Here is a 27,722-nt window from a genome sequence, read left to right as displayed (position 1 = left end):
TTTTAAACTGGGTTCCTTGCAGAAAGTGGTGGCTATTCTGTTCTTAGAGTTGCTGCTATTCTTTTCTTCATTCTCCAGTTGAGTTTGTAGGTGTTCAGTGGTCTGATAGCTATCTAGCTGCATTCCTGGGACCAGACGAAATTTAAGCCTCCTGCTCCTCCGCCATCTTGGACTCCTCCCATTCCTTAATTTTTGAATTGCTATAGTTCAAGTTTTCATTTGTTTTGAGATATTTTTTCCATTTGTTTTGAGATATTTTTTTGATCCCCTTTGATTTCTACTTTAATACATTGTTTGGGAGTGTGCTGTTTAATTCCCACATATTTGTGAATTTTCAAGTTTTTTCTACTGTTGATTTCTGGTTTAACATCATTGTGATGAGAAAAAATTCTTGATATAATTTCAGTCTTCTTAAATTTGTTAAGGATTGGTTTTTGGCCTAACCTATGATCTACCTTGGAGAATGTTCCTTATGCCGTTGAGGAGAATTTGTATTCTGCTGCTGTTGGATGGAACATTCTGTATGTGTTTTTTATGTCCACTATAGTGTTGTTCAAACCTTCTGTTCTGGTATAAATTTTTCTTTTTGGATGATCTAGCCAATACTGAAAGTAGAGTGATGAAGTCACAAACTCTCTTTAGGTCTGTCAATATTTGTGTATATGAAATGATGTTGCAATTGTTATATCCTCTTAATGTATTGACATCTTTATCATTATGTAGTAACTTTCTATGTCTCTTCTGACCATTTTTGACTTAAAGTGTATTTTGTATGACATACATGTAGCCCTCCCTGCTCTGTATGATTGCCATTCACCTGAGCTATTTTTTTCTATCTCTTCATTTTCAGTTTGTGTGTCCTAAAGACTTAAGTGGGTCTCTTGTAGGTAACATATAGTTTGATCTTGTTTTTCATGAATCTGCTTACTCTGCATCTTTTGATTATGATTCATTTACTTTCAAAGTAATTAAGGGAGGATTTGCTATTGCCATATTATTAGTTGTTTTCTGTTTATTTTGTTGTTCTTTTATCCTATTTTTCCTTTTTTAGTGTCTTTGTGATTTGATGATTTTTGTGTGGTGGTATGTTTTGATTAATTTTTCTTTATATTTTATATATTCACTATGTGTGTGTGTCTGTATGTGATTACCACAAGGCTTACACAAGATATTTTATAGTTATAACAGTCTATTTTAAGGTGATAACAACTAACTTTGATCTCATACAAAAAATTCCCCCCCATTTTATGCTTCTGATGTCATATATACATCCTTTTATATTGTCCATCCATGGACAAATTATTATAGCTATAGTTATTTCTAATGCTTTTGTCTTTTAACTTTTATACTAGAGTTAAAAGTGATTTATGCACCAACTATTACAGTAGTGAGAGTATTCTGAATTTAACTATAACTTACTTCTACCAATGATTTTTATACTTTTATGTTTTCATATTGTTAATTAGAATTTTTTCATTTCTACTTGAAGAACTCTCTTGAGCATTTTTTTGGTAAGACATGTATAGTGATGATGAACTCACTTAGATTTGTTTATCTGGGAAAGTCTTATCTCTTTTTCATTACTGAATAATAGCTTTATTGGATATAGCATTCTTTTCTTTCTTTAAAGATTTATTTCATTTATTTTAGAGAGAGAGAGTGAGTGTGCATGTATGCACACTTCATGGGGGAGGGGCAATAGGAGAGGGGGAGAAAATCTCAAGTAGATTCCCCACTGAGCTTGGAGCCTGATACAGGGCTCCATTTCATGACCCTGAGCTCATGACCGGAGCTGAAATCAAGAGTTGGATGCTTAACCAACTGAGCCACCCAGACATCCCTGGATATAGTATTGGTTAGTAGTTATTTTTTTTTCCAGCACTTTGAAAATATTATCTCATTTTCTCCTGCCCTGCAAGGTTTCTGCTGAGTAATCTGCTTATAGTCCTATATGGTTTCCCTTGTTTGTGATGAGTTGCTTTTCTCTTACTACTTTCAAAATTCTGTCACTGACTTTTGATAATTTATTTGTAATGTGTCTTTTGAAAAATTCTCTTGGCTTTATGTACATTTTTCTCTCTAGATTTTGTAAATTGTCCTTATTTCTTTAAATAAACTTTCTGCCCATTTCTCTTTCACTGCTTTTTTCTGGGAGTCCCGCAGCACAGATGTTGTTTCTTTTGATGTGTCCTGTAAGTACCATAAACATTCTTTAATCTTTTTCTTTTTTGTTCTCCTAACTGGATAATTTTAAACGATTGCCTTTGAGTTCATTGTTTCTTCTGCTTGATCAACTGTGCCCTTGAAGGTTTTTAATGGAATTTTTCAGTTTAGTCATTGTATTCTTCAGATCTAGAATTTGTGTTTGGTTCTTCTTCTTCTTTTTAATAATTTCTTTGTGAAACTTCTCATTTTGTTCATGTATCATTTTCCTGATTTTGTTTGTCTGTCTGTGCTCTCTTGTCTGAGCTTAGGTGATAATTTTAAATTTTTTGTCAGACATTTTGTACATTTACATTCCTTTCATTTGTCTTCCAGAAGAGCTCTGTTTTATTCCTTTGCTGGCATCATGTTTCCTGATTCTTTATGTTTCTTGAAGACTTGCATTGCTGCCTTCACATTGGAAGAAGTAGCCATCTCTTCCAGTGTTTATTAACTGGCCTTGGGAGAGAAAGAAGCTAGTCACCAGTCAGCCCAGTTAGAGTTTTGGGGGTCTCTCCAACCTTTTTTATGGGTGTGCTTGTTCCACTCCTCTTCTGGGGTTGTTCCACACCTCCTGGGGGCAGTGGCGGAGTTTAGGATTGTATACCTTCTCTCAATCCCAGAAAGCCAATCTGGCTATGGAGAGCCTCTCACAAATTTTCCCTGAGGCAGTGCCCTAAAGTGTTCAAGTTGTACAATTCGGCAGAGTCAAGCCAGCTGTTGATATCCATGTTGTCTGCAGGATTGTGCCCATTTGTTGGAGGTTATATGTACTATCTGTTGTGGAATTTGGGGTTTGGTTATAGGGTGTGAGTGTGGAATACTGGGGGTGTTGGCTGGCTAGTTATGGGTGTCCTCAGATGAGGCATTCTGTTGGTTCATGGGTGAGGACCTTGCTGAAGTCTGTAAGCCAGTTAATTGGATATGTGGCTGGTTGTTGTGATCCACACACTGGTTGCTGTGAACCCCCATCTCCTTTTCCTTCTGTTAGGTTCCCCAGACTATTTAAGTATGCCAATTCCGTCAGTGTTCTGAGTGGGGTGAGATAAAAGTGTTCTCTTGCAATGTTTTGTAGGGCTTGGGAAACCAGGTTCTCATCACCTTTATTTTCTCTGTCAGAGCAATCACCAACCAAGATAGTCTCTCTTGGCATTGAGCTGTGCCACCTTGGGGAAGGAATGATGTGGGTAAAGTGAAACTGTTCTTCTTACCATCTACCAATGCATCTACTCTCAGATTTTTTACTTTACCTGAAGACTGGAACCTTTCAGCCAGATTATCTCATTCATGGTAGTTGTTAAAACAGGCATTTCTATGTGAATATGCAGCCAGGAATCTCCTATTCTGACATTTGCTGATGTCACTCTCCTTTTCCATTATTAGGCACAATTTAGTAATAATTATTCCTATTAAGTGTAACTTTTTAAAAAATTAAACAACCTATCAAACACAAGCAGTTTAGCAGACTACCAAATTCCCCGTCATTGCTGCACCAAAAGGGAATAACATAAACCAGATTCATATATCAATAGAGATATGTGAACAACTGCTGTTGCAACTGGAGTAGTAGTTATGATTCTCATTAGTCCTTAGGCCTAATTATTGAAATGGTACCTAGCCCAAACTATGAGTTTTCTGAAATACACAGTACTCTCTTTACTATGGTCAAGGCTGTTGGTGGTCAGAGGCATTAAATTAACCCACCTATTCCTCATTTAGTTGTGTAAGGGGACATAGTCCTGACAATGAATTGCACCCTACATGTACAGACTGACAGTTTTGGCAAGAATAAAAATGAATTACAAATAAAATAAAAAAATACACAAAAAAAGATTCTAGGAGAAAACAGAAAAAAAGGGAGTCATCCATTTTTAAGCTTTAGGGACATTTTGAAATTAGGGAACCAAGTAAAGAAACAGAACACCTCTTAATAGAGGAGCAAATAGGATAATAAAACTTGGTTCAAAGAGCATTTGAGGAACTGGGTATTTAAAAGTATTGAAAAATAAGTTGGGTGACATAATCCAATCTGAAAAGATTATAAACTCTATGATTCCAAATATATGACCTTCTGGAAAAGGACTGTAAAAAGGTCAGTGGTTACCAAGAGCTGAAGGGAGATCAATAAGCAGAGCATGAAGGATTTTTAGGGCAGTGAAAATACTCAGTATGATACCATAACAATAGATACATGTCATTATACATATGTTTAAGCCCATAAAATATATAACAATGAGAAAGACCTTTCATGTAAACTATGGACTTTGACCGATTATGATGTGTCATGTAAGTTCATCAATTGTAACAAATGTACCACTCAAGGTGGAGATGTTGATAAGAGAGGAGGCTTTGTATGTGTGGGGCAAGGGTTATATGGGAAATCTCTGTACTTACCCCTCATATTTTCTGTGACCTTTAAACTACAATAAAAAAAATAGTCAAAACAATAGAAGAAATTAGAATGAATGTAATATTGCCATTTATACATATTTATAAAAGGAAGCATATTTTAAAGAAACAGATATTAATACAAAATAATTTTGATCATTGGTTTTGATTTGAATATTAACTACATAAGCTTGGGTGATTCAAGTATCGTCTTTTGTCTACCCACCCATCACTTGAAGAATTTGTATCAGAGTGGCTATATATATAGCAAATACTTGTTGACGACATAGAAAAATGTATACAGAAAACTTATTTTGGGCAGTGGTGAATGTTATGGAAGCTGGGCCTCTAGTACCTTTGAAAGCTAAAACAAATTTGACTCAATTTGCATAGGATAGTAATGATAGCCATGAGGAATTGGGGCTTAGGTTGAGGAAAGGGTTTGCCGTGATGATATTTGGAAGTTTGTTGGCAAAGACAGGTATAAAGAAAGTGAATCCTGGAAAGAATTAGCTAGAGTAAGTGCTGAAGAGATCAGAGATGTATAATTGGGGAACTTTTTTTTTTTTATAGTTGTTTGCAATGTGATATGTGAAATAAGCCTTTTCCTGTGTGTCCTTAAATACCTTAAAAAAATCTACAAACTTTTTCTAAATGTTTATGATGTGATTTCTGCTTGAAGGGACAGCATATGGAGAAATCAGAGGCTGTCCATGTGAGCATAGCCATGATGGGTTGAAAGTAACTTTTTAAAGTAATTTTTATATTAATTGCTTAGGTTTAGTTTTTGTCTTTTTTTTTTTATAAGTATGATAGTCTACTTATCTGAATTTCTCACTTCTCTTACAAGTATTACCCATTCTTTTTTCCACAGTAAATTTAATTATTTAAATTTCTATGCAATGCTTAAGTAGTTAATAAGACTTAATTTTCTCCTTGCTCTTAGCAACTTAGAAAAAAATGAAAAATTAAAGCCTGAAGGGAAAGAAAACTTGAGTATCATTGATGCATAATCTTTTCTTATGTTCCTTTTCCCCTTCTAGCTAAAACCAATTGGTATACAGTGTAGGAAACCTTCAGACGAATGCGATTTCCCTGAATATTGCAATGGGGTTTCCTCACACTGTGTGGCTGACACTTACGCACGTGATGGACAAAGTTGTAATTCGGGTGATGCCTTCTGTTTTGGAGGACGATGTCGGATACATACCAAACAATGTAGAGAATTGATTGGAGGAGGTAATGACCAAAACTTTCTTCTTAGTTCCTAAATTCTGATTATTCTAAGCTTCATAATTCAATTCTATAGGACAAAATATAAATATAATTTGTTAAGGAGTGAGGTCTTGCTCCTTAATGTTAAAGGAAATAAAATTTTCTTCATTCTGAAAAAAAAAAGCCCACCTTAATATATATGGAATTCTTGTTTGCAAAGGAAGAAACCTCAAGTGGAAATGCATCTTCTCAGAGGATGATATAGAATTGGTGATGGTGGGGTTTAGTTTAGGCTTAAATGAAACAAGGGTTTTTACTAGAACAAAGCAGGACTAATAACTGATTGTGTGGATTTCAAGTGTGGGTGTGTTTGAAGGGGCTTGCTCATGTGTGCTTCAGTTTATGACCTATCTAGTTCAGTTTGATAGCTTCCTATAAATGTGTAGATCATTAGCTTCATTGAAACATACAATTTCCTGAACATATACAGTTCATGTTCTTTGAGAGAGTAAAATGTTTTATTCTCAGTCCTTCCTTTAGGCCTTCCTTAGCCAGGTTATAGGTATTGTGTACCTACCTATGTATTATGTAAATCTATGTGAATGACAGGAATTTAAGGAGGAGATGAGGTAGAAGTTTTGGTGATAATTATAATTTTGTTTTGCTTTTCTATCAGAATCATAGTTGTGTTATCTGGCAAGACAATGGTGACATTAGTATTTAAAACATAGTTGAGATACAAACAAACAAATGGCCAGTAAAATTAGGAGAAACAGGAAGCTACTTCAGATTCATGATTCAGTGTTTCCCTAAGTAAAATCAGGAAACTAAATTTCAGTGCTAGTTAGATAAACTTAGATCCATGTAGTGGGATATCAACTAGGTATCCCCCAAGTTATTTATCTTGTTTACTGTTTCTTTAGTATTAGCAGTGATTTTGAGTGATTTAAAACTCTCTGTGAGAGCTACAGGTGTTTAAGTATAATAGTCTCCCAAAGTATTACAAATTACTTGGAGGTAAATATAATATCTAAAGCATCTTGATTTGAAGAAATGTCTCTCCAATCCTAGTGACTACTTGTGTTAATGTACTTAGGACGTGATAAGTCTGGGCTTGACTATCAGTTAGCTTTTGTATTTATTTTTGAAAAACAATCACTTTTTGTGAGCCTCCTGCAGAGCTTGGGGGCAAAAAGAAATTGAAAATTTTGGAGTTGAAAATTTTTCCTCAACCATAACTGTATTTCTTTTTTTTTTTATAATAATTTTTTATTATGTTATGTTAGTCACCATACAGTATATCCTTAGTTTTTTATGTAATGTTCCATGATTCATTATTTGCATGTAACACCCAGTGCACCATGCAATATGTGCCCTTCTTAATACCCATCACCAGCCTATCCCAGTCCCCCACCTCCCTCCCCTCTGAGGCCCTCAGTTTGTTTCCCAGAGTCCATAGTCTCTCATGGTTCATTCCCCCTTCTGTTTACACCTCCTTCATTCTTCCCTCCCTTCTCCTACCAATCTTCCTGCTATTTCTTATGTTTCATAAATGAGTGAAACCATATGATAATTGTCTTTCTCGGCTTGACTTATTTCACTTAGCATAATCTCCTCCAGTTCCGTTCATGTTGCTGCAAATGTTGCGTAAACATTCTTTCTGATGTGGTCCATATATACAAAGGATATATTACATGGCCGTAACGGTATTTCAATCCAAATTAATGAAAATTCTTTGAGTAGGTCATCTGTGATCTGCCATGTACACTGGTTAACCAGAATGGTCTTGAGTAGGGCTTAATAGAATTCTGAAGAAGGCATTAGCTTTCTGAGATAAGAACGATATATGATTTATAGGCAACAACCAATGAAATCTTATTCACAGACCTAACACAAATCATTATGTGCCACTAAATTATTAGTTTCTGGCCAAAATATGCTTATAGGATAGAATGTGTGTCCTTTTCTGTTTCTTAGCATATTTTGTTTTTGTAGAAGTCTAGCTCCTATGGTATGCTCTTCAGTGTTATTTCTGCAATTTCTTTACATGCAGAAAATTAATACTTACGTATAATATAAAATGATGTTAAACTTTTATCATCATTTAGTTTGTGGTGATGTTTATCCTTTAAAAAGTAGGAGGTCTCATTAGTTGTAAAGTAACATACATTATTAGGGGTATTTGTCACCAGATTAAGTTGTGTAGCACCTAAAGGAATATGGGTACAAACCCAACATTCACATCAGGGTTTTTCAATGTCAACATTATTGATATTTTAGGCCAGATAATTCTTTGTTGTGAGAGATGGGAATGAGGGAAGCTGTCCTGTGCATTGTAGTACATTTAGCATTTATGGCCTTTGGTTACTAGACACGATGCCTGCAGACATTTATGGTTTTTACAGCTGGGGCAGGACTATTACTGGCCTCTGGAAGGTAAAAGTCAGGGATGCTACTAAACATTCTACAATACACAAAACTGTTTCTACAACAGAGTTACCTGGATCCAAACAAGGCGCCATCTTATTAATTGCTTTCTGGCTGTTTTGTAGTTTCATTGGGAGAAAATATTTATGAATCATGTATCTGATAAGAAATTAATATCCAGAATATATAGAAAACTCCTAAAACTCAATAACTAAAAACAAACAGCTCAATTCAAAAACGGGCAAATAACTTGAATAGACATTTCTCCAAATAAGATAAAGAAGCTCAACATAACTAATCATTAGGGAAATGTAAATCAAAACCACAGTTTCACACTCATTAGGATGACTACAAAAAACAAAACAAAACAAAAAAACAACAAAACAAACCCAAAACACAACAACAACACAAAACTCCAACAAGGATGGGTGAGTATGTAGAGAAATCGGAACCCTTGTGCACTGTTGGTGGGGATGTAAAATGTTAAAATCTGCTGTGAAAAATAGATGATTGTTCCTCTAAAACTAGAAATAGAATTACTATATGACCCAGCATTCTTACTTCTGAGACTGTAACCAAAAGAATTGAAATCAGTGTCTGGAAGAGATATTTGTACACTCATGTTCATAGCAGCATTATTGAGAATAAAATTTGGAAGCAACCCAAGTGTTCATGAATAGATGTATGGAAAAAGAAAAATGTGGTATATACAAACTAACAATAGAATTTTATTCTGCCTTAAAAAAGATAGAATTTTTGCAATATTCTACAACATGAATGAATCTTGAGGACAATTTACATAAGTGAAATAATCAGTCACAAAAACACAAATACTCTATGATTCTACTGATATGTGGTACCTAGCATAGTCAAAATCATAGATGGAGAAAATGTAATAGTATTTGCCAGGGACTTGGGAGGAGGAGGAATGTAGAGTTATTGTTTAATGAGTGTAGAGTTTCAGTTTTGCAAGATGAAAAAATATGAATGGATGGTAGTGATGGCTATACAATGTGAATGTATTTAATACCATTAAACTGTACACTTAAAAATGTTTAAGATGGTAAACTTTATTTTGTGTGTATTTTAACACAATAAAATTTGTGTAAAGACAAAAAAAACCCCAATTCATTTGATATGTAGACACTACCTGTCTTTAATTCTATTTAAAATAATTCAGCTAAAAAGCTTTTTTTTAAAAGGTTGTATTTATTTATCTGAGGGAGAGAAAGCATGAGTGGGGAGCGGCAGAAGGACAGGGACAAGCGGGGCTGCATCCCAGAACCCTGAGATCATGACCTGAGCTGAAGTCAGACATTTAGCCTACTGAGCCATGTAGGCACCCCAGCTAAAAGTTTTTTAAAGCTTCGTTGGAAGATTTCCTTACTCTGAAGCCCATAAGCTCTTTTAACATCATGTTTCATGTGTTAACATCTAAATCTTTAATTTCTTGAAGCTTGGGAACTATTTTTCTCCATCTTCTGTTCTTCCTTGAGTGTCTAAAGTAGACCTGATATATAATAAATATATGTGGATTTTTTATTAAAAGGGAGGCAAAATAAGGAGGGATGTCTTATGCTACCATAATGCTGGCATTACTATCTTTAGCATTTTGTGGAAGGGAGGTCTAATGGTCATGAACTCATTTAGCTTTTGTTTGTCTGGAACAATTTTCTCTCCCTTTAATTTTTAAAGGGCAGTTTTGCCCCATATAGTATTCTTTGTTGGCAACTTTTCTTTCAGCGCTTTGAATATCATCCCACTGCCTTCTGGAATGTAAGGACTCTGCTGAAAAATTTCCTCATAGCCTTGTGGAGAACCTTATTAGAGGTTCTTTGGTCTTTCTCGATCTGGATATCCATTTCCTTCTTTCAACTTGGGACGTTCTTTAACCATTAATTGTTTTGAATATGCTTCCTGATTCTTTCCTTCTCTATTGTTTTTCTAGAACTTTTATAATACATATATTAGTCCCATTGTTGGTGCCCCATAAAACCCTTAAGTCACTCTTTCTCATTCTTGTTTGTTGTTCTTAATAATTTCCAGTGACTTCTTTTTGAGTTCACTGATCATTTCTTTTGCTTGATCTAGTCTGTTATTGAACCCCTCTAGTGCATTTTTCAGTTGTTAGTGTATTGTCAGCTTCATGACTTCTGTTTGGTACTTGGGGCTTTGGGTGAATGGATCAAGTCTTTGCCTCCCAAAGAGGAAGCTGAGAGCTGGGATTATTTATCCACTCACTTGGTGGTGAGCAGGGGGAGTACCATTGATGACTACTAGTTCAAGCTGCCACCCCTGTAGTCCCTGGACATCCAGAGAGTTCAGACCCATCAGAGCTCCCAGAACTGGCAATATAGATTCCAGGTCTTTGGGCAGCCCCCTGAAAATTGTATGCATGTTGGACCTCCAAGCAAATCCTTCGCTGCTGGGTGAAGCAGGGGACTAGATGGTCTCTTCCTGCTTGTAAGACACTGCACTGTGGTAAGGTTGCTGATGAGAATGTGTCTTGAATCTCCCTACTGGCTTTGGTGAGTCTGGTTTCGCATTCTCCCAGAGTAAACAAGACTTTCATTTCATTTAGGGTTCATCACAAAGAAAATTAATCCATAAATTGAAGCTGAATTAGTGAATTTGTGAATGGAAAGGAGAGTCCAGGACTTCCTACACTGCCATGTTGCTGCTGTCTTTTTCCTTCTGAAATATCTTTTCCCTCCAACATTATTAGGATATAATTGACATATAATGCTGTATAAGTTTAAGGCATGCAACATGTTGGTTTCATACATTCATATATTGAAAAATGATTATCACATAGCATTGGTTAACACCTCCATCCTGCCATATAATTACCCTTTTTTTTGTGGTGAAAATTTTGAAGATTTACTTTCTCAGCAGCTTTCAAGTATATAATACAGTATTTATTAGCTATAACCAACATGTTGCACATTAGATTATTAATATTATAACTGGAAGTTTGTACCCTTGACTAATATTTCCCTATTTCCGCTACACAAAGCCCCAAATTGCTCCCTGTTTCTGTTTGTCTTTTTTAGATTCGATATATAAGTGATATCATATAGGATTTCTTTTTCTCCTCTAATATGTTTCAGTTAGCATAATGCCTTTAAGGTATTATCTCAAATGGCAGGAATTTCTGCTTTTCCTGGTTGAATAATATAGATATATCACATTTTCTTTTACATTCACTCCTTAATGGCCACTTAGGTTGTTTACATATTTTGGCTCTTGTGAATAAGCCTGCAATGCACATAGGAGTGGACATACCTTTATGAGATCATGATTTCAAATACTTTGGATAAATACTCAGAAGTGGAATTGCTGGATCATATGATAGTTCTATTTTTAAGATTTTGAGGAACTTCCATACTGTTTTCAATAGTGGCTGAACCAATTTACATTCCCAACAGTATACAAGAGTTCCTTTTTCTCTGAATCCTTGCCAACATTTGTTATTTTTATCTTTTCTATAATAGCAAACATAACAGCTGTGAGGTGATATCTAGCTGTGATATTGAGTGGCAGCTTCCTGATGATCAGTGATGTTGAGCACTTTTTCATGTACCTGTTGGCCATTTGTATGTCTTCTTTGCAAAATGTCTATTCAGGTCTTTCCCCCATTTTCTTTTTTTTTTTAATTTTTTATTATATTATGTTAGTCACCATACAGTACATCATTAGTTTTTGATGTAGTGTTCCACGATTCATTATTTGTGTATAACACCCAGTGCTCCATGCAATTTGTGCCCTCCTTAATACCCATCACCGGCCGACCCCAATCCCGCACTCCCCTCCCCTCTGAAACCCTCAGTTTGTTTCCCAGAGTCCATAGTCTCATGGTTCATTCCCCCTTCTGCTTATCCCCCCTTCATTCTTCCCTTCCTTCTCCTACCGATCTCCCTGCTATTCCTTATGTTCCACAAATGAGTGAAACTATATGATAATTGTCTTTCTCTGCTTGGCTTATTTCACTTAGCATCATCTCCTCCAGTCCCATCAATGTTGCTGCAAATGTTGGGTAATCGTTTTTTCTGATGGCTGAGTAAGATTCCATTGTATATATGGACCACATTTTCTTTATCCATTCATCTGTCGAAGGGCATCTTGGCTCCTTCCACAATTTAGCTATTGTGGACAAGGCAGGTATAAACATTGGGGTGCACATGGCCCTTCTCTTCACTATGTCTGTATCTTTGGGGTAAATACCCAGTAGTGCAATTGCTGGGTCATAGGGTAGCTCTATTTTTTAACTTTTTTGAGGGACCTCCACACTGTTTTCCAAAATGGCTGTACTAACTTGCATTCCCACCAACGGTGTAAGAGGGTTCCCCTTTCTCCATATCCTCTCCAACATTTTTTGTTTCTTTTCAAGGTGGTTTTGATTTGAATTTCCCTGATGGCTAATGATTTTGAACATTTTTTCATGTGTCTGTCAGCCATTTGTATGTCTTCATTGGAAAAGTGTCTGTTCATATCTTCTGCCCATTTTTTGATTTATTTGTTTCTCATGTATTGAGTTTGAGAAGTTCTTTGTAGATCTTGGATACCAGCCTTTTATCTGTAGTGTCATTTGCAAATATCTACTCCCATTCTGTGGGTTGCCTCTTAGTTTTGATGACTGTTTCCTTTGCTGTGCAGAAACTTTTTATCTTGATAAAGTCCCATGAGTTCATTTTTTCTTTTGTTTCTCTTGCCTTTGGAGACGCGTCATGAAAGAAGTTGCCATGGCCAATGTCAAGGACATTGGAAGAACAGCCTATGTTCTCCTCTATGATTTTGATGGATTCCTGTCTCACATTGAGGTCTTTCATCCATTTGGAGTTTATCTTTGTGTGAGAGAGTGGTCAAGTTTCATTCTTTTGCATATAGCTGTCCAATTTTCCCAGCACCATTTATTGAAGAGACTGTCTTTTTTCCACTGGATGTTTTTTCCTGCTTTGTCAAAGATTAGTGGACCAGAGAGCCAAGGGTCCATTTCTGGAGTCTCTATTCTGTTTCATTGGTCTATGTGTCTGTTTTTGTTCCAGTACCATGCTGTCTTTGTGATCACAGCTTTGTAGTATAGCTTGAAATCAAGCAACATGATGCCCCCAGCTTCGTTTTTCTTTTTCAACATTTCCTTGGTGATTTGGGGTTTTCTCTGGTTCCACACAAATTTTAGGATTGTTTGTTCCAGCTCTTTGAAAAATGTCATTGGTATTTTCATTGGGATGGTGTGGAAAGTGTAGATTGCTCTGGGTAGCATTGACATTTTAACTATGTTTATTCTTCCAATCCATGAGCATGGAATGTTTTTCCATCTTTTTGTGTCTTCTTCAATGTCTTTCAGCAGTGTTCTCTAGTTTCTAGAATATAGATCCTTTACCTCTCTGGTTAAGTTTATTCAGAGATATGATTTTTGGTGCTATTGTAAATGGAATAGATTCCCTAATTTCTCTTTCTTCAGTCTCTTTGTTTGTGTATAGAAATGCAACTGATTTCTGAGCATTGATTTTGTATCCTGCCACATTACTGAATTGTTGTATGAGTTCTAGAATTTGGGGGTGGAGTCTTTTGGGTTTTCCATATAAAGTATCATCTCATCTGTGAAGAGAGACAGTTTGACTTCTTCTTTGCCAATTTGAATACCTTTTATTCTTTTTTGTTATCTGAATGCTGTTGCTAGGACTTCTAGTACTATGTTGAACAATAGTGGCGAGAGTGGGCATCCTTGTCGTGTTCCTGATCTTAAGGGAAAGGCTTTCAGCTTTTCCCCATTGAGAATGATATTCACTGTAGGCTTTTCATTGATGGCTTTTATGATATTGAGGAATGTACCCTCTATCCATACACTCTGAAGGGTTTTAATCAGGAAAGGATGCTGTGTTTTGTCAAATGCTTATATTTCCACTAATATAATGCCATTTGAATAAGGTTTATTTTCTGTTTGGTACTGAACAAAGTCTACAAAGCTTAAAATGAGGAGCTCTCTTTTTAATTCTAAATGTACCTCAGCAACCTTTTTTTAGTTTAATACAGTTAGTTTAGTTAGTAGCATAACTAATAATTTAATTAATACATACATTTCACCTTATATCTCACATATCTTAAAAGGCAGAAAGTAAGTCAAATACATATAAATATTCAATGCTCTATGAACAAACAAGGTGTAAGGCATGCCAGGTTATCTAATTCTAAACCTGGTACAATCCTTTTGTTATTGTTTTTTTTATTATTATTTATTTATTTATATTTATTTTAAAGATTTTATTTATTTATTTGACAGAGATAGAGACAGCCAGCGAGAGACGGAACACAAGCAAGAGGAGTGGGAGAGGAAGAAGCAGGCTCATAGCGGAGGAGCCTGATGTGGGGCTCTATCCCATAACGTTGGGATCATGCCCTGAGCCAAAGGCAGACGCTTAACCGCTGTGCCACCCAGGCGCCCTTATTTATTTATTTATTATGTACAGTTAGCCACTGTCGTTAGTTTTGATGTAGTGTTCAATGATTCATTAGTTACATATAACACCTGGCAATTCGAGGTCTTTTCTGGGTCTGCCAGTCCTGGAAGCTCTTTGTCTCTCCGTCCATTCTGAATGACAGCTTTGCTGGATAAGTATTCTTGGCTGTGTGTTCTTTTCATTTAGTACCCTGAATATGTACTCCCAGCCCTTTCTGGCTTGCCAGGTCTCTGTGGACAGGTCTGATGTTATTCTGATGTTCCTACCTCCTTACGTAAGTAATCTTTTCCCCATAGCTGCTATCAGGATAGCTTCCTTGGCTCTAAGATTTGCAAGCTTTACTATTAAATGCTGAGATGTTGGTTTATTTTTATTGCCCTTGAGAGGGGTCCTCTCTGCCTCTTGGACTCGAATGTGTGTTTCCTTCCGCAGATTAGGGAAGTTCTCAGCTATGATTTGCTCAAATATACCTTCTAGTCCTCTCTCTCTTTCCACCCCCTCAGGGATCCCAATAATTCTGACATTGGAACATTTCATGGCATCATTGATCTCTCTAAGTCTGTTCTCATGGGCTTCTAGATGCCTATCCCTATCTTCCTTGGCTTCCCTCGTTTCTATCAGCTTATCTTCGAGATCACTAATTTGTGGCTGTTGGAGTATCCAGTTTAGACTGCATCTCATTCATAGCATTTTTTAGTTTGACCTGATTAGAACTCATTTTGCACTTAGAGATTCTATATTGTCGTTAATGCTTTTCTCAAGCCTAGCTATTCACTTCATAATTGCTGCCCTGAAGTCTATCTGACATTTTGCTTATATCCATATCCATTAGATCTGTGGCAGAGGCCATTGTCTCTGGTTCTTTTCATTGTTGGGAGTTCCTCCTCCTAGTCATTCTGTTGAGAGATGGTTGAGGGAGCATACAGAGTCCACGACCCAAATAAGATGGACCCTAGGAAAATTTGAAGTGGTCAGAAGCCACCACTGAAAAAACAAAGCCAGAATGAAACACAAGAATAAAATTTATAAAATTTTTAAAATTCTTAAAAAAAGAAAAAAAAGGGCGGGGTGAGGAGAAGGGGGATATAATTTCTCAGTGTGGACAAAGTAGGATGTTCCTGGGTGTATTTCGTTCTCTTTGTTAGAGGACACTGCTTTCCAAAATTAAAGGGAAAGTAAAACTTTGTATATATGGAAAGGTAATATTGAATAGGGAAGAAAGGACTACAGTGAAGCATCTATTTACAAAAAATTATAGGTGTGAAAAAGTACAAGTTAAAAAACCACTCTGAAATATAAGTTGATATATTAAACATCTAGTTGAAATGAGAAAAAGGTAAAAAAACAAAACAGAGAAGCATAAGCGAAAGAAAAAGAAAAAGAGAGTTGAATCTGAAACATAAACCATGAGGCAACGACTGGAGCTCAATGTACTATTTTCCCGCTGCGTTGGGATTTTACAGTTTTATGGGGACCCTAGGTTTGTCATCCTGTTGTTCTTCCACCTGGTCTTCTGGGGGAGGGGCCTATCTTGCTGTTTCTCAGACAACCCTCAGGGGTGCTCTAACCCCCTGTGTGTGTGTGGGGGGGGTTGGCTCAGTGGAAACTGTTTTTTTGAGCTTTTGTTCTCTGGGCACTTTCTGTGCCTCCTAGAGGTTCAGAGCAAAAATGACTACACCCAAATCTCTGTCCCAGAGCACAAAAATTGCAGTCTGCACTCTTCACTAAACCCCCTGTTTCTGTGTGTGCTGCCAAAAACCATAGCCTCTCACGATGTGTGCCCACAGTTACTCACTCAGAGGCTGTCCTGGGGCCCAAGAGTGTCCCTGCTGTTGGTGCTTCTAAAACTGAGAGCATTCCTGGGCTCGCACACATACCTGAGGCTCCTGGACCTGTTTGACTGCTGCTCTAGAGACCTTTCCTGGCTGCTACCACTCTGCAAGGTTTTGTCTGGTCCCTGGCACAGGACACTTTTGTGCTCCGGTGTTACATCACTTTCCAGGAGCCAGTTTATGGAAGCTCCCTCCCCTTCTCTTTATCTTCTGATATCTCCCTGCAGCTTCATGACTCTGCCCTTCCTACCTTGCAACAGTCAACACTTTTCTGCTTGTAGAGATCCAGATACATATTCTTACATCTCAGGCTGATTTTGTGGGTCTTCAGAATGGTTTGGTAGATATCCAACTAAATTCAGGGGACAGATTGAAACAGGGTCTCCTACTCCTCTTCCATCTTGCCTCCCCAAAAGCTACCTCAACAACTTTTTAATGCTAGGTAATTATAAACCTCCTTAGGTATCACATTATAATTTCCAAAGTGAGTTTATTATTTCTACAATGAGTATTGGAATTATGTACGATATTTTACTGAATTTTTTTTTCTTTTAGCTTCTAGAGGTGGTCCATTTGCTTGTTATGATGAAGTAAATTCAAGAGGAGATAGATATGGAAACTGTGGCCGAACCTTTTGTGCTTATGCGTATGTATTTTGAAATTTATAATTTTGATTGGGATTTAGGTTATATATTGCTAAGATCCTAGAATATATGGGAATTTACCACAAGTTTCTTTGTTTCATGATCTGAACTGAACAGTATACCCATTGCCTGCAAATGACATGTATTCAGTGCCTATAATGATACAACGATGATATTTGTAGTAAGAATTATTTATTCTATTTTACGAATGAAAGACTTAAAGACTGGTGATAATTTGCTCAAATTTCAGAAGTTAATTTAAGACAGACCAGGGCTGTCAGATTGCAGATATCATTAGTTTTTCCCTTGGCACATAGCCTCACGGAACAAAAACAGCCAATCGCATATAAATCAATGTGCTCAAAAAGTTTTCTGAAAGAATATTGCTGTGACCTGGAGTTAAATGAGTAAGACACTTTTTTTTTTAAACTAAAGTATATCGTAATCTGTGTTATTTCAGTAAATAATAAGAGAATTTTTTCTGCCTTATGATTCTAGTAATCTCCTATGTGGAAAATTAGTTTGTGCCTGGCCACACAAAGCATTAGTATCACGTGCAAATTTATCTATCATTTACACGCATGTCCGAGAAGAAATGTGTGTATCTACATTTCGAGTCACAGAAAAAATCCCTAAAAATCCATGGACAGCAATTGATTTACCCGAAGAGAGAGATGATACATTTGTACAAGATGGCACTGTGTGTGGTCCTGATATGGTAATAAGAACTACAAATTTTCAAGTGTTTTAAAATTATTTTTTATAGTTATACTCATTTTGGCAATATACCAAGCAATTCTTTTTTAAACAGTCTTGTTGAAATATTGTTTACCATAATAGTCAGCCATGATATGTACAAGTCACTGCTTTTGATTGTTTGGAATTATACAACCATCACCATATCCAGTTTTAGAACATACCATTACTCTATAAGCAACATATCCAATTTTCCCAGTTATTAACATCTAACAATAATATGGTACATTTGTTATAATCAAAGAAATAATAATGTTCATACATTATATTAAATAAATTCCATACTTCATTCAGATTTCTTTTACCTAATGTCTTTTCCAGGATTCCACCCAGAATACCCATTACATTTATTAGTTACGTTTTCATCAGCTTCTCTTGACAGTGATGGTTTCTCATAATTTCTTTGTTTTTGATGGCCTTGACAGTTTCAAGAACTGGTCAGGTATTCTGTAGAATGTCCCGCAAATTAAAATTTGTCTAACGTTTCTCTTATGATTAGGCTGGGTTTATGTATTCTTGGGAGGGAAACCCCAGAGGTAAAGTATCTTTCATCATATCATTATCAAGTATTGATGTTAACCTTGATTACCTGCCTGAGGTAATATATGTCAAATTTCTCACTGTTAAGTTACTCTTTATTTCCCTTTCCATATTGTACTTCCTTGAAAGAAGTTACTGTGCAAAGCCCATATTTAAGGAGTAGGAAGTTATGTTTCCCCTTCATGGGGGCTCAGTAGCTCCATAAATTATTTTGAATTCCTCTGCACCAAAAGTTTGTCTGTTCTCCATTTATTTATTCAGTCATTTATTTGTAACAGTATAAACTCATGGATATTTACGTTATGGTCTGGGTTATAATCCAGTGCTACTTTATTGATTTCATTGTTCAAGTTTTTCTAGCTTTGGCCATTGGGTGTTCTTTCAGTCAACTCATGTCTCTTTGACAAACTCTTAACATTGTGGGATTTTTTTTTCTTTTTGAGTGCTACCTTACTTTCCAGAATCACAAGATGTTCTACGTTCATATTGAATGTTTCCTGCCCCAGTTCCTAAAATCAGCCATTCGCCAAGGAACTCTGGTTCATTTGAATGGGAAATCATATTTAGAAACCAAGATCTAGGTATTAATTTTGCTTTTTGCTATGAGAGTGTCACTTCTGGAGCCATCAGTAGACAGAGGTAGGGAATGTATATCTATGTCTATATACTATTCATGTATATGAAAACCTACAGATACATATATGTGAATATATGCATATATATATATATATACACATACATATGTATATTTACAATCAAATTTTGTATCTATTTCTATATCTACATATCTACATTAAAAAGCATGAGGTCAAAATTACACTTTCAAGTTGAATCCACAATATAGGGTTCATTCTAGCCTCTTACCTTTTCATACTTGTGACTATTTTCTTTGATAGTGATATACTTTGACACTTTCTTTGACAGTTGATATATAAAAATTCCATCCTTGGATGCCTTTGGAATACACATTAAACTATCTCAGAATTGCTAGCTCGTTCCACTGTGAAATTCTTTTTGCCCTTAGCCTAAAAACATATGTAAAAATATTTTATTCCAAAAATTATTTGGGTTAATTCATTTTTCCTTCTTAATGTGGTTAGATTGTTCATTTGAAAAACAGTAAGCTTTTTGGATTTCCCCCTGTCCTGTCCTGTTCATTTTATTTTAGTTTAGTTTCTTTTTTTTTAATTTTAAATTTTTTATTTATTTATTCGACAGAGATAGAGACAGCCACCGAGAGAGGGAACACAAGCAGGGGGAGTGGGAGAGGAAGAAGCAGGCTCATAGCAGAGGAGCCTGATGTGGGGCTTGATCCCATAACGCCGGGATCACGCCCTGAGCCGAAGGCAGACGCCCAACCGCTGTGCCACCCAGGCGCCCCTATTTTAGTTTCTGATATGTGAAATATAAAAGGAATTTTAAGTTTCAAAACTATAGGGACACCTGGGTGGCTTAGTCAGTTAAATGCCCAACTGTTGATTTTAGCTCAGGTTGTAATCTCAGGGTTGTGAGACTGAGCTTTGAGACTGGCTCTGTGTTCAGCATGAGTCTGCTTGTGTCTTTCTCTCTGCTCCTACCCTCCCCCCCACTCCTACGCACATGAGCTCTCTATCAAATAAATACAGTCTTCAAAAAAAATTAAAATATTCAAAACTATATATGGTTATATTCAGGGAATTATCATTTTTTTATCCTTCCACTCCATTCCCATCCCTGCAAACCTTCTATCCATTCTCATTACTCTCCCCTACTCCCAATAGAGAAACAATTAGTTTTTATTATTAGTTTCTATAATCTTAGTTTTTATTTTGTTTTAGTTATCTTACCTTTTATTTTTTGCACAATGGAGCAGATATATACATTTTTTATATCTCCTTTGTTAAACAAAAAGTAGTATACTATAAATGCTTTTGCACTTTTTTCTGCTTAACACATTTTGTGGTAACTAATTTACATCAGTTCTAAAGTGCTTCCTTATTATTTTATCTGGCTGAATGTTATTTGATTTATTAAAATAAATGCAATTTTTCCATTATGAAATAATACACACAGATCAAAAATGACTTGAAAATACAGAAAAGGAAAAAAATCATTCATAGTACCATCACCTAGAGATAAATTTTCTTTATATTTCAGAACATGTATTCCCAGTATTTTTAGTGTTTATAACATTTTCACTTTTAATATTACAAAATTAATAGAAATATAAATTAAACAGGTAATATATCTTTGAATAATTTTTGAAATAGAGAAAAATATGAAGAAGGAAAACCATTACCCAGAACTCACTTACCCAGAATTAGCCACAGTTTTTGGTAGTCTTTTTTTTCTTTAATTAACTTTTAATTTTGAAATAATTATACTTCAATGGAAAATAGGTTAGAGAGGTCCTGTCTATCCAACAGCCATATTGTCTTAATATCTTTAACCTGTACAATATAAAAAGCAGGAAATTGACTTCGGTAGAAATCTTATTTAGATTTCATTTCTTTTTACAAAAATGTGTATATGTATGTGTGTAATTCTGTGAAATTATATAACATGTATATTCATGGAACCACCATCATAATCGAAATACAGAACTATTCCATGACCGAAGTGGAACTCTGTCATGGCTTCATTTTGTAATCATACATTTCTGCTGTATACCTAATGCTGTGTTTTAATCAGTTCTCTATCTCTATAATTCTGTCATTTGGAGAATGTTATAATAATAGAATTATGTAATAATGTCTAGAGATAAGTTTTTGTCACCCAGCATAAAATCCTTGGGATCTATCTAGAAAGCTACACATGTCAATAATTCATATTTAGTGCTGAATAATATTACATTGTATGAATATACAGCACTTTGTGTAACCATTCATTCTTTTTTTCAGTAACCATTCATTCTTTTTTTCAGTGTAATTATTTTTATATTTATATTTTTTTATTATGTTCAGTTAGCCAACTTATAGATAGTACATCATTAGTTTTTGATTTAGTGTTCAACAATTCATTAGTTGCATATAACACCCAGGGCTCATCACAACACGTGGCCTCCTTAATATCCATCACCTGGCTACCCCATTCCCCCACTTCTGTCTCTTCTGAAACCTTCAGTTTGTTTCCCAGGGTGCAGAGTTCCTCATGGTTTCTCTCCCTTTCTGATTTCCCCCCTTCAGTTTTCCCTCCCTTCCCCTATGGTCCTCTGTGCTATCCCTTATGTTCCACATATGAGTGAAATCATATGATAATTGTCTTTCTCTGTTTGACTTATTTCACTTAGCATAATCCCCTCCAGTTGCATCCATGTCAATGCAAATGGTGGGTATTTATCCTTTCTGATGGCTGAGTAATATTCCATTGTATATATGTACCACTTCCTTCTCCATTCATCTGTGGAAGGGCATCTGGGCTCCTTCCACAGTTTGGCTACTGTGGACATTGCTGCTATGAACATTGGGATGCACGTGCCCCTTCTTTTCACTGCATCTGTATCTGTGGGGTAAATACCTACTAGTGTAATTGCTGGGTCGTGGGGTAGCTCTATTTTTAATGTCTTGAGGAAACTCCATACTGTTTTCCAGAATGGCCGCACCAGCTTGCATTCCCACAAACGCTGTATGAGGGTTGCCTATTCTCCACACCCTCACCAACATTTGTTGTTTCCTGCCTTGCTAATTTTTGGCATTCTAACTGGTGTAAGGTGGTACCTCATTGTGATTTTGATTTGTATTTTCCTGATGGCTAGTGGTATTGAACATTTTTTCATGTTTCTGTTAGCCATTTGTATGTCCTCTTTGGAGAAATGTCTGTTTATGTCTTCTGCCCATTTTTTGACTGGATTGTTTTTTGGGTGTTGAGTTTGAGAAGTTCTTTATAGATCTTGGACACCAGCCCTTTATCTGTAATGCCTTTTGCAAATATCTTTTCCCATTCCATGGGTTACCTCTTAGTTTTGTGGACTGTTCCCTTTGCTGTGCAGAAGCTTTTTATCTTGATGAAGTCCCAAAAGTTCATTTTGCTTTTGTTTCCCTTGCCTTTGGAGACATGTCTTGGAAGAAGTTGCTGTGGCGATGTTGAACTTCTGCTGCTTATGTTAACTTCTAGGATTTTATGGATTCCTGTCTCACCTTGAGGTCTTTCATCCATTTTGAGTTTATCTTTATGTATGGTATAAGAGAATGGTCCAGTTTAATTCTTCTGCATGGGGCTGTCCAATGTTCCCAGCCCTATTTACTGAAGAGACTGTCTTTTTTTCCATTGGATATTTTTTTTCCTGCTTTCTCAAAGATTTATTGACTGTAGAGTTGAGGGTCCATTTCTGGGGCCTCTATTCTGTTTCATTGATCTATGTGTCAGTTTATGTGCCAATACCATGCTGTCTTGGTGACCACAACTTTGTAATATAACTTGAAGTCAGGCAACGTGATGCCCCCAGCTTTGGTTTTCTGTTTCAACATTCCCCTGTTGATTCAGGGCCTTTTCTCATTCCATACACATTTTTAGGATTGTTAGTTCCAGCTCTGTGTAAAATGCCAATGGTATTTTGATAGGGATGGCACTGAAAGTGTAGATTGCTCTGGGCAGCATAGGCATTTTAATGTTTATTCTTCCAATGTTTATTCTTCCAATCCATGAGCATGGAATGTTTTTCCATCTCTTTGTGTCTTCCTCAATTTCTTTCATAAGTGTTCTATAGTTTCTAGTGTATAGATCCTTAACCTCTTTGGTTAGGTTTATTCCTAGGTATCTTACAGTTTTTGGTGATATTGTAAATGGAATCAATTCCTTAATTTCTCTTTCTTCAGTTACATTGTTAGTGTATAGAAATGCAATTGATTTCTGTGCATTGATTTTCTATCCTGCCACATTACTGAATTGTTGTATGAGTGTTAGTAATTTGGGGTTGGAGTCTTTGGGTTTCCACATTTAATATCATGTCATCTGTGAAGAGAGAGAGTTTGACTTCTTTGCCAGTTTGGATGCCTTTTATTTCTTTTTGTTGTCTGATTGCTGAGGCTGGGACTTCTAGTGCTATGTTGAACAATCATGGTGAGAGTGGGCATCCCTGTTGTGTTCCTGACCTTAAGGGAAAAGCTCTCAGCTTTTCCCCATTGAGAATGATATTCGCTGTGGGCTTTTCATAGATGGCTTTTATGATATTGAGGTACTTTCCCTCTATGCCTACATTCTGAAGAGTTTTAATCAGGAACGGATGCTGTCTTTTGTCAAATGCTTTTTCTGCATCCATTGAGAGGATCATATGGTTCTTGTCTTTTCTTTTTATCAATATGCTCTATCACGTTGATTGATTTGCCAAAGTTGAACCATCCTTGCATCCTAGGGATAAATCCCATCTGGTTGTGATGGATAATCCTTTTAATGTACTGTTGGATCCTATTGGCTAGGATTGTGTTAAAAATTTTGGCATCCATATTCGTCAAGGATATCGGTCTGTAATTCTCCTTTTGGAGGGTCTTTGCCTGGTTTTGGGATCAGGGTAATGCTGGCCTCATAGAATGAGTTTGGAAGTTTTCCTTCTGTTTCTATTTTTTGAAACAGGTTCAGGAGAATAGGTATTCTTTCTTCTTTAAAGGTTTGGTAGAATTCCCCTGGGAAGCCATCTGGCCCTGGACTCTTGTTTTTTAGGAGGTTTTGGTGACTGCTTCAGTTTCATTACTGGTTATTGGTATATTCTGATTGTCTATTTCTTCTTGTGTCAGTCTTGGTAGTTTATGTTTCCAGGAAGGCATCCATTTCTTCCAGGTTGTTTAATTTGTTGGCATATAGTTGCTCATAATAATTTCTAATAATTGTTTCTATTTCCTTGGTATTAATTGTGATCTCTTCCCTTTCATTCATGGTTTTATTGATTTAGGTCCTTTCCCTTTTCTTTTGGAAAAGTCTGGCCTGAGGTTTATCAATCTCATTAATTCTTTCCAAAAACCAGCATCTAGTTTTGCTGATCTGTTCTACTGTTTTTCTGGCTTCTGTTTCATTGATCTCTGCTGTAATCTTTATTATTTCTCTTCTCCTGCTTGGTTTAGGTTTTCTTTGCTGTTTTTTTCTCCAGCTCCTTTAGGTGTAAGGTTAGCTTCTGCATTTGGGATTTTTCTCCTTTTCTGAGAGAGGATTAGATGGCTATGTATTTCACCCTTAGGACCACCTTTGCAGTATCCCATAGGTTTTGGACCAATGTGTTTTCATTCTCATTAGTTTCCATGACTTTTTAAAGTTCTTCCTTAATTTCCTGGTTGACCCAATCATTCTTTAGGAGGATTCTCCTTAACTTCCAAGTGTTTGAATTCATTCCAAATCTTTTCCTGTGATTGAGTTCCAGTTTCAAAGCACTGTGGTCTGAAAATATGCCTGGAATAATCCCAGTCTTTTGGTATCAGTTGAGACCTGATTTGTGACCAGTATGTGGTCTATTCTGGAGAAAGTTCCATGTGCACTGGAGAAGAATGAGTATTCTGTTGTTTTAGGATGGAATGTCCTGTATGTACCTATGAAGTCCATCTGGTCCAATGTGTCATTCAAAGCTCTTGTTTCTTTGTTGACCTTCTGCTTAGAAGATCTGTCCACTGCTGAGACTGGAGTGTTGAGGTCTCCTACTATTAATGTAATATTAGCAACATGATTCTTTATTTTGGTTAACAGTTGTTTTATGTAGTTGGCTGCTCCCATGTTGGGGGCATAGATAGTTACAATTGTTAGATCTTTTGTTGGATAGACCCTTTAAGTATAATATAGTGTTCCTCTACATCTCTTACTACAGTGTTTGTTTTCAAATCTAATTTGTCTGATATGAGGATTGTTACCCTAGCTTTTTTTTTTTGAGGTCCATCAGTGTAGTAGATGGTTCTCCATCCCCTCAATTTCAATCTGGAGGGGCCTTTAGGTTCAAAATGAGTCTCTTGTACACAGCATATGGATGGGTCCTTCTTTTTTTTATCCAATCTGCAACCCTGTGGCTTTTCATGGGAACATTTAGCCCATTTACATTAGGGTGACTATTGAAAGATATGAAGTTAGGGCCATCATATTGCCTGTACAGCCCCTGTTTCTATAGATTTTTTGTTTTTTTTCTGGTCTGTGTGACTCTTGTGGTCTCTCTTCATTTACAGAATTACCCTTAATATTTCTTGCAGGGCTGGCTCAGTGGTCACATATTCTTTCAGTTTCTGCCTGTCTTGAAAGCTCTTTGTCTCTCCATCCATTCTGAATGACAGCCTTGCTGGATAAAGTATTCTTGGGTGCATGTTCTATTTATTTAGTACCCTGAATATGTCTTGCCAGCCCTTTCTGGCTTGCCAGGTTTCAGTGGACAGGTCTGATGTTATTTTGATGTTCCCCCCTCCATATTAAGGAACCTCCTCTCCCTGGCTAGTCTCCAGATTATTTCCTTGGCTATCAAATTTGCAAGCTTCACTATTGTATGTCAGGGTGTTGATCTATTTTTATTTATTTTGGGAGGGGTCCTCTCTGCCTTTTGGATTCAAATGTTTGTTTCCTTCCCCAGACTAGTGAAGTTCTCAGTTATGATTTGCTTAAATATACTTTCTAGCCCCCTGTCTCTCTCCACTCCCTCAGGGATCCTAATATTCCTGACATTGAAATGTTTCATGGCATCATTTATCTCTGCAATCCTTTTCTCATGTGCTACTAGCAGCCTATGTCTGTTTTCCTCCAATTCCTTCTTTTCCATTAGCTTGTCTTCTAGATCACCAGTTCTCTATTCTGTCTCTTTTACCCTGGCTGTTAGAGTATCCAGTTTATACTCGATCTCATTAGTAGCATTTTTTTTTTAGTTCAGCCTAGTTAGATATCATTTCTGTCCTTAGAGATTCTATATTGTCGTTAATGTTTTTCTGAAGCCTAGCTATTGACTTCATGATTGCTATCCTGAATTCTACCTCTGATATTTTGCTCATATCCATATCCATTAGATCTAAGGCAGAGGCCATTGTCTCTGGTTCTTTTCATTGTTGGGGGTTCCTCCTCCTAGTCATTCTGTTGAGGGATGGTTGAGAGAATGTACAGAGTCCAAAATATCAACCATGATCCAAGCAAGATGCACCCTAGGAAAATATGGAGTGGTCAGAAGTCACCACTGAAAAAAGAAAGCCAAAATGAAACACAAGAATAAAATTTAAAAAATTTTAAAAAATTTAAAAAGTGGGGGTCAGGGGAAGGGGGCTTTTATCTCTGTGTGGACAAAGCAGATGTTTCAGTTGTTCCTGGGTGTATTTTGGTTTGTTAGAAGACACTCCTTCCCAAAATTACAAGGAAAGTAAAACTTGTATATTTAAAAAGGTAAAACTGAATAGTGAAAAAAGGGCTACAGTGAAGTATATATTTGTTAAAAAATATGGGTGTGAAGAAGCACTACAATAAATCATATATCTATAAATATATAGGTGTGGAAAAGCATTAAAAATATAGGTGTGAAAAATACCAAAAAATAGAGGGGTGAAAGAATAACATGTGAAAAAGCACAAGTGAATAGTGAAAAAAGGACTATAATAAAGCATATATCTGTAAAAAATTGTAGGTGTGAAAAAGCACAAAAAATAGTTGTGGAAAAATATAGGTGTGAAAAAGCAGGTGAATACTGAAAAAGGGACTGCAAAAAGCATGTATGTATAAAACAATATGAGTGTGAAAAAGCCCAAAAATATAGGTGTAAAAAGATACTATGGAATATAAGTTGGTACACTAAGCCTCTAGTTGAAATGAGAAAATGGTAAAAAGTAAAAACAGAGGAAAAGCAGAAGAGAAAGAGTAAAAAGAAAGAGAGTATCATCAGAAAAATGAAGGAGCTATGAGGCAACGCCTGGAGCTCAATACACAATTTTCCCCTGCGTTGGGATTTTACCTCTTATGGGATGCATAGGGTTATTGTCCTCTTGGTCTTCCAGCCCGCCTTCTGGGGGAGGGGCCTGTCACGCAGTTTCTCAGGTAGCTCTGCTTAGGCAGAGTTCCCCTTTCCCCTGTTGGGGGGTTGGGCTCAGCGAGAACTGGACCTCTGTGCTTTTATTCCCTGGTGCGCTTTCGGAGCCTCTTTGAAGGGTCAGAGCAACAATGGCTGCACCCAAACTTCTGGCCCAGAGCCGAGAATTGCAACCTGCTCTCTTTCCCTAAATCCTCCAGGACAGTCTCTGTCTCTGTGTGCAATGTGGAAAACCAGAGCCTCCTGTGGTACACACCCTCAGTGACTTCTATTCTGCTCTCTTCACTGTACCCTCCAGGACCATCAGTCTCCGTTTCTG

The 27,722-nt window shown here is 36.5% G+C and overlaps 1 protein-coding gene across 1 annotated transcript in view; it reads left to right on the top strand.

Annotated features, from left to right (window-relative positions):
- Nucleotides 1-27,722, top strand: part of LOC100463615 (disintegrin and metalloproteinase domain-containing protein 5) — a 137,593-nt gene that overhangs the window by 68,879 nt on the left and 40,992 nt on the right. Inside the window, exons 12-14 of the mRNA XM_034647778.1 lie at nucleotides 5,634-5,829; nucleotides 17,081-17,171; nucleotides 17,668-17,887. Coding sequence (XP_034503669.1) covers nucleotides 5,634-5,829; nucleotides 17,081-17,171; nucleotides 17,668-17,887 — 507 coding nt within the window. The remainder of the gene's footprint in view (nucleotides 1-5,633; nucleotides 5,830-17,080; nucleotides 17,172-17,667; nucleotides 17,888-27,722) is intronic.

Source organism: Ailuropoda melanoleuca, chromosome 18, assembly GCF_002007445.2.
Source record: "Ailuropoda melanoleuca isolate Jingjing chromosome 18, ASM200744v2, whole genome shotgun sequence".
Lineage (NCBI taxonomy): Eukaryota > Metazoa > Chordata > Mammalia > Carnivora > Ursidae > Ailuropoda > Ailuropoda melanoleuca.
The sequence above is the reverse complement of the archived record's forward strand: the minus strand, read 5'-3'. Positions and strand labels throughout refer to the sequence as shown.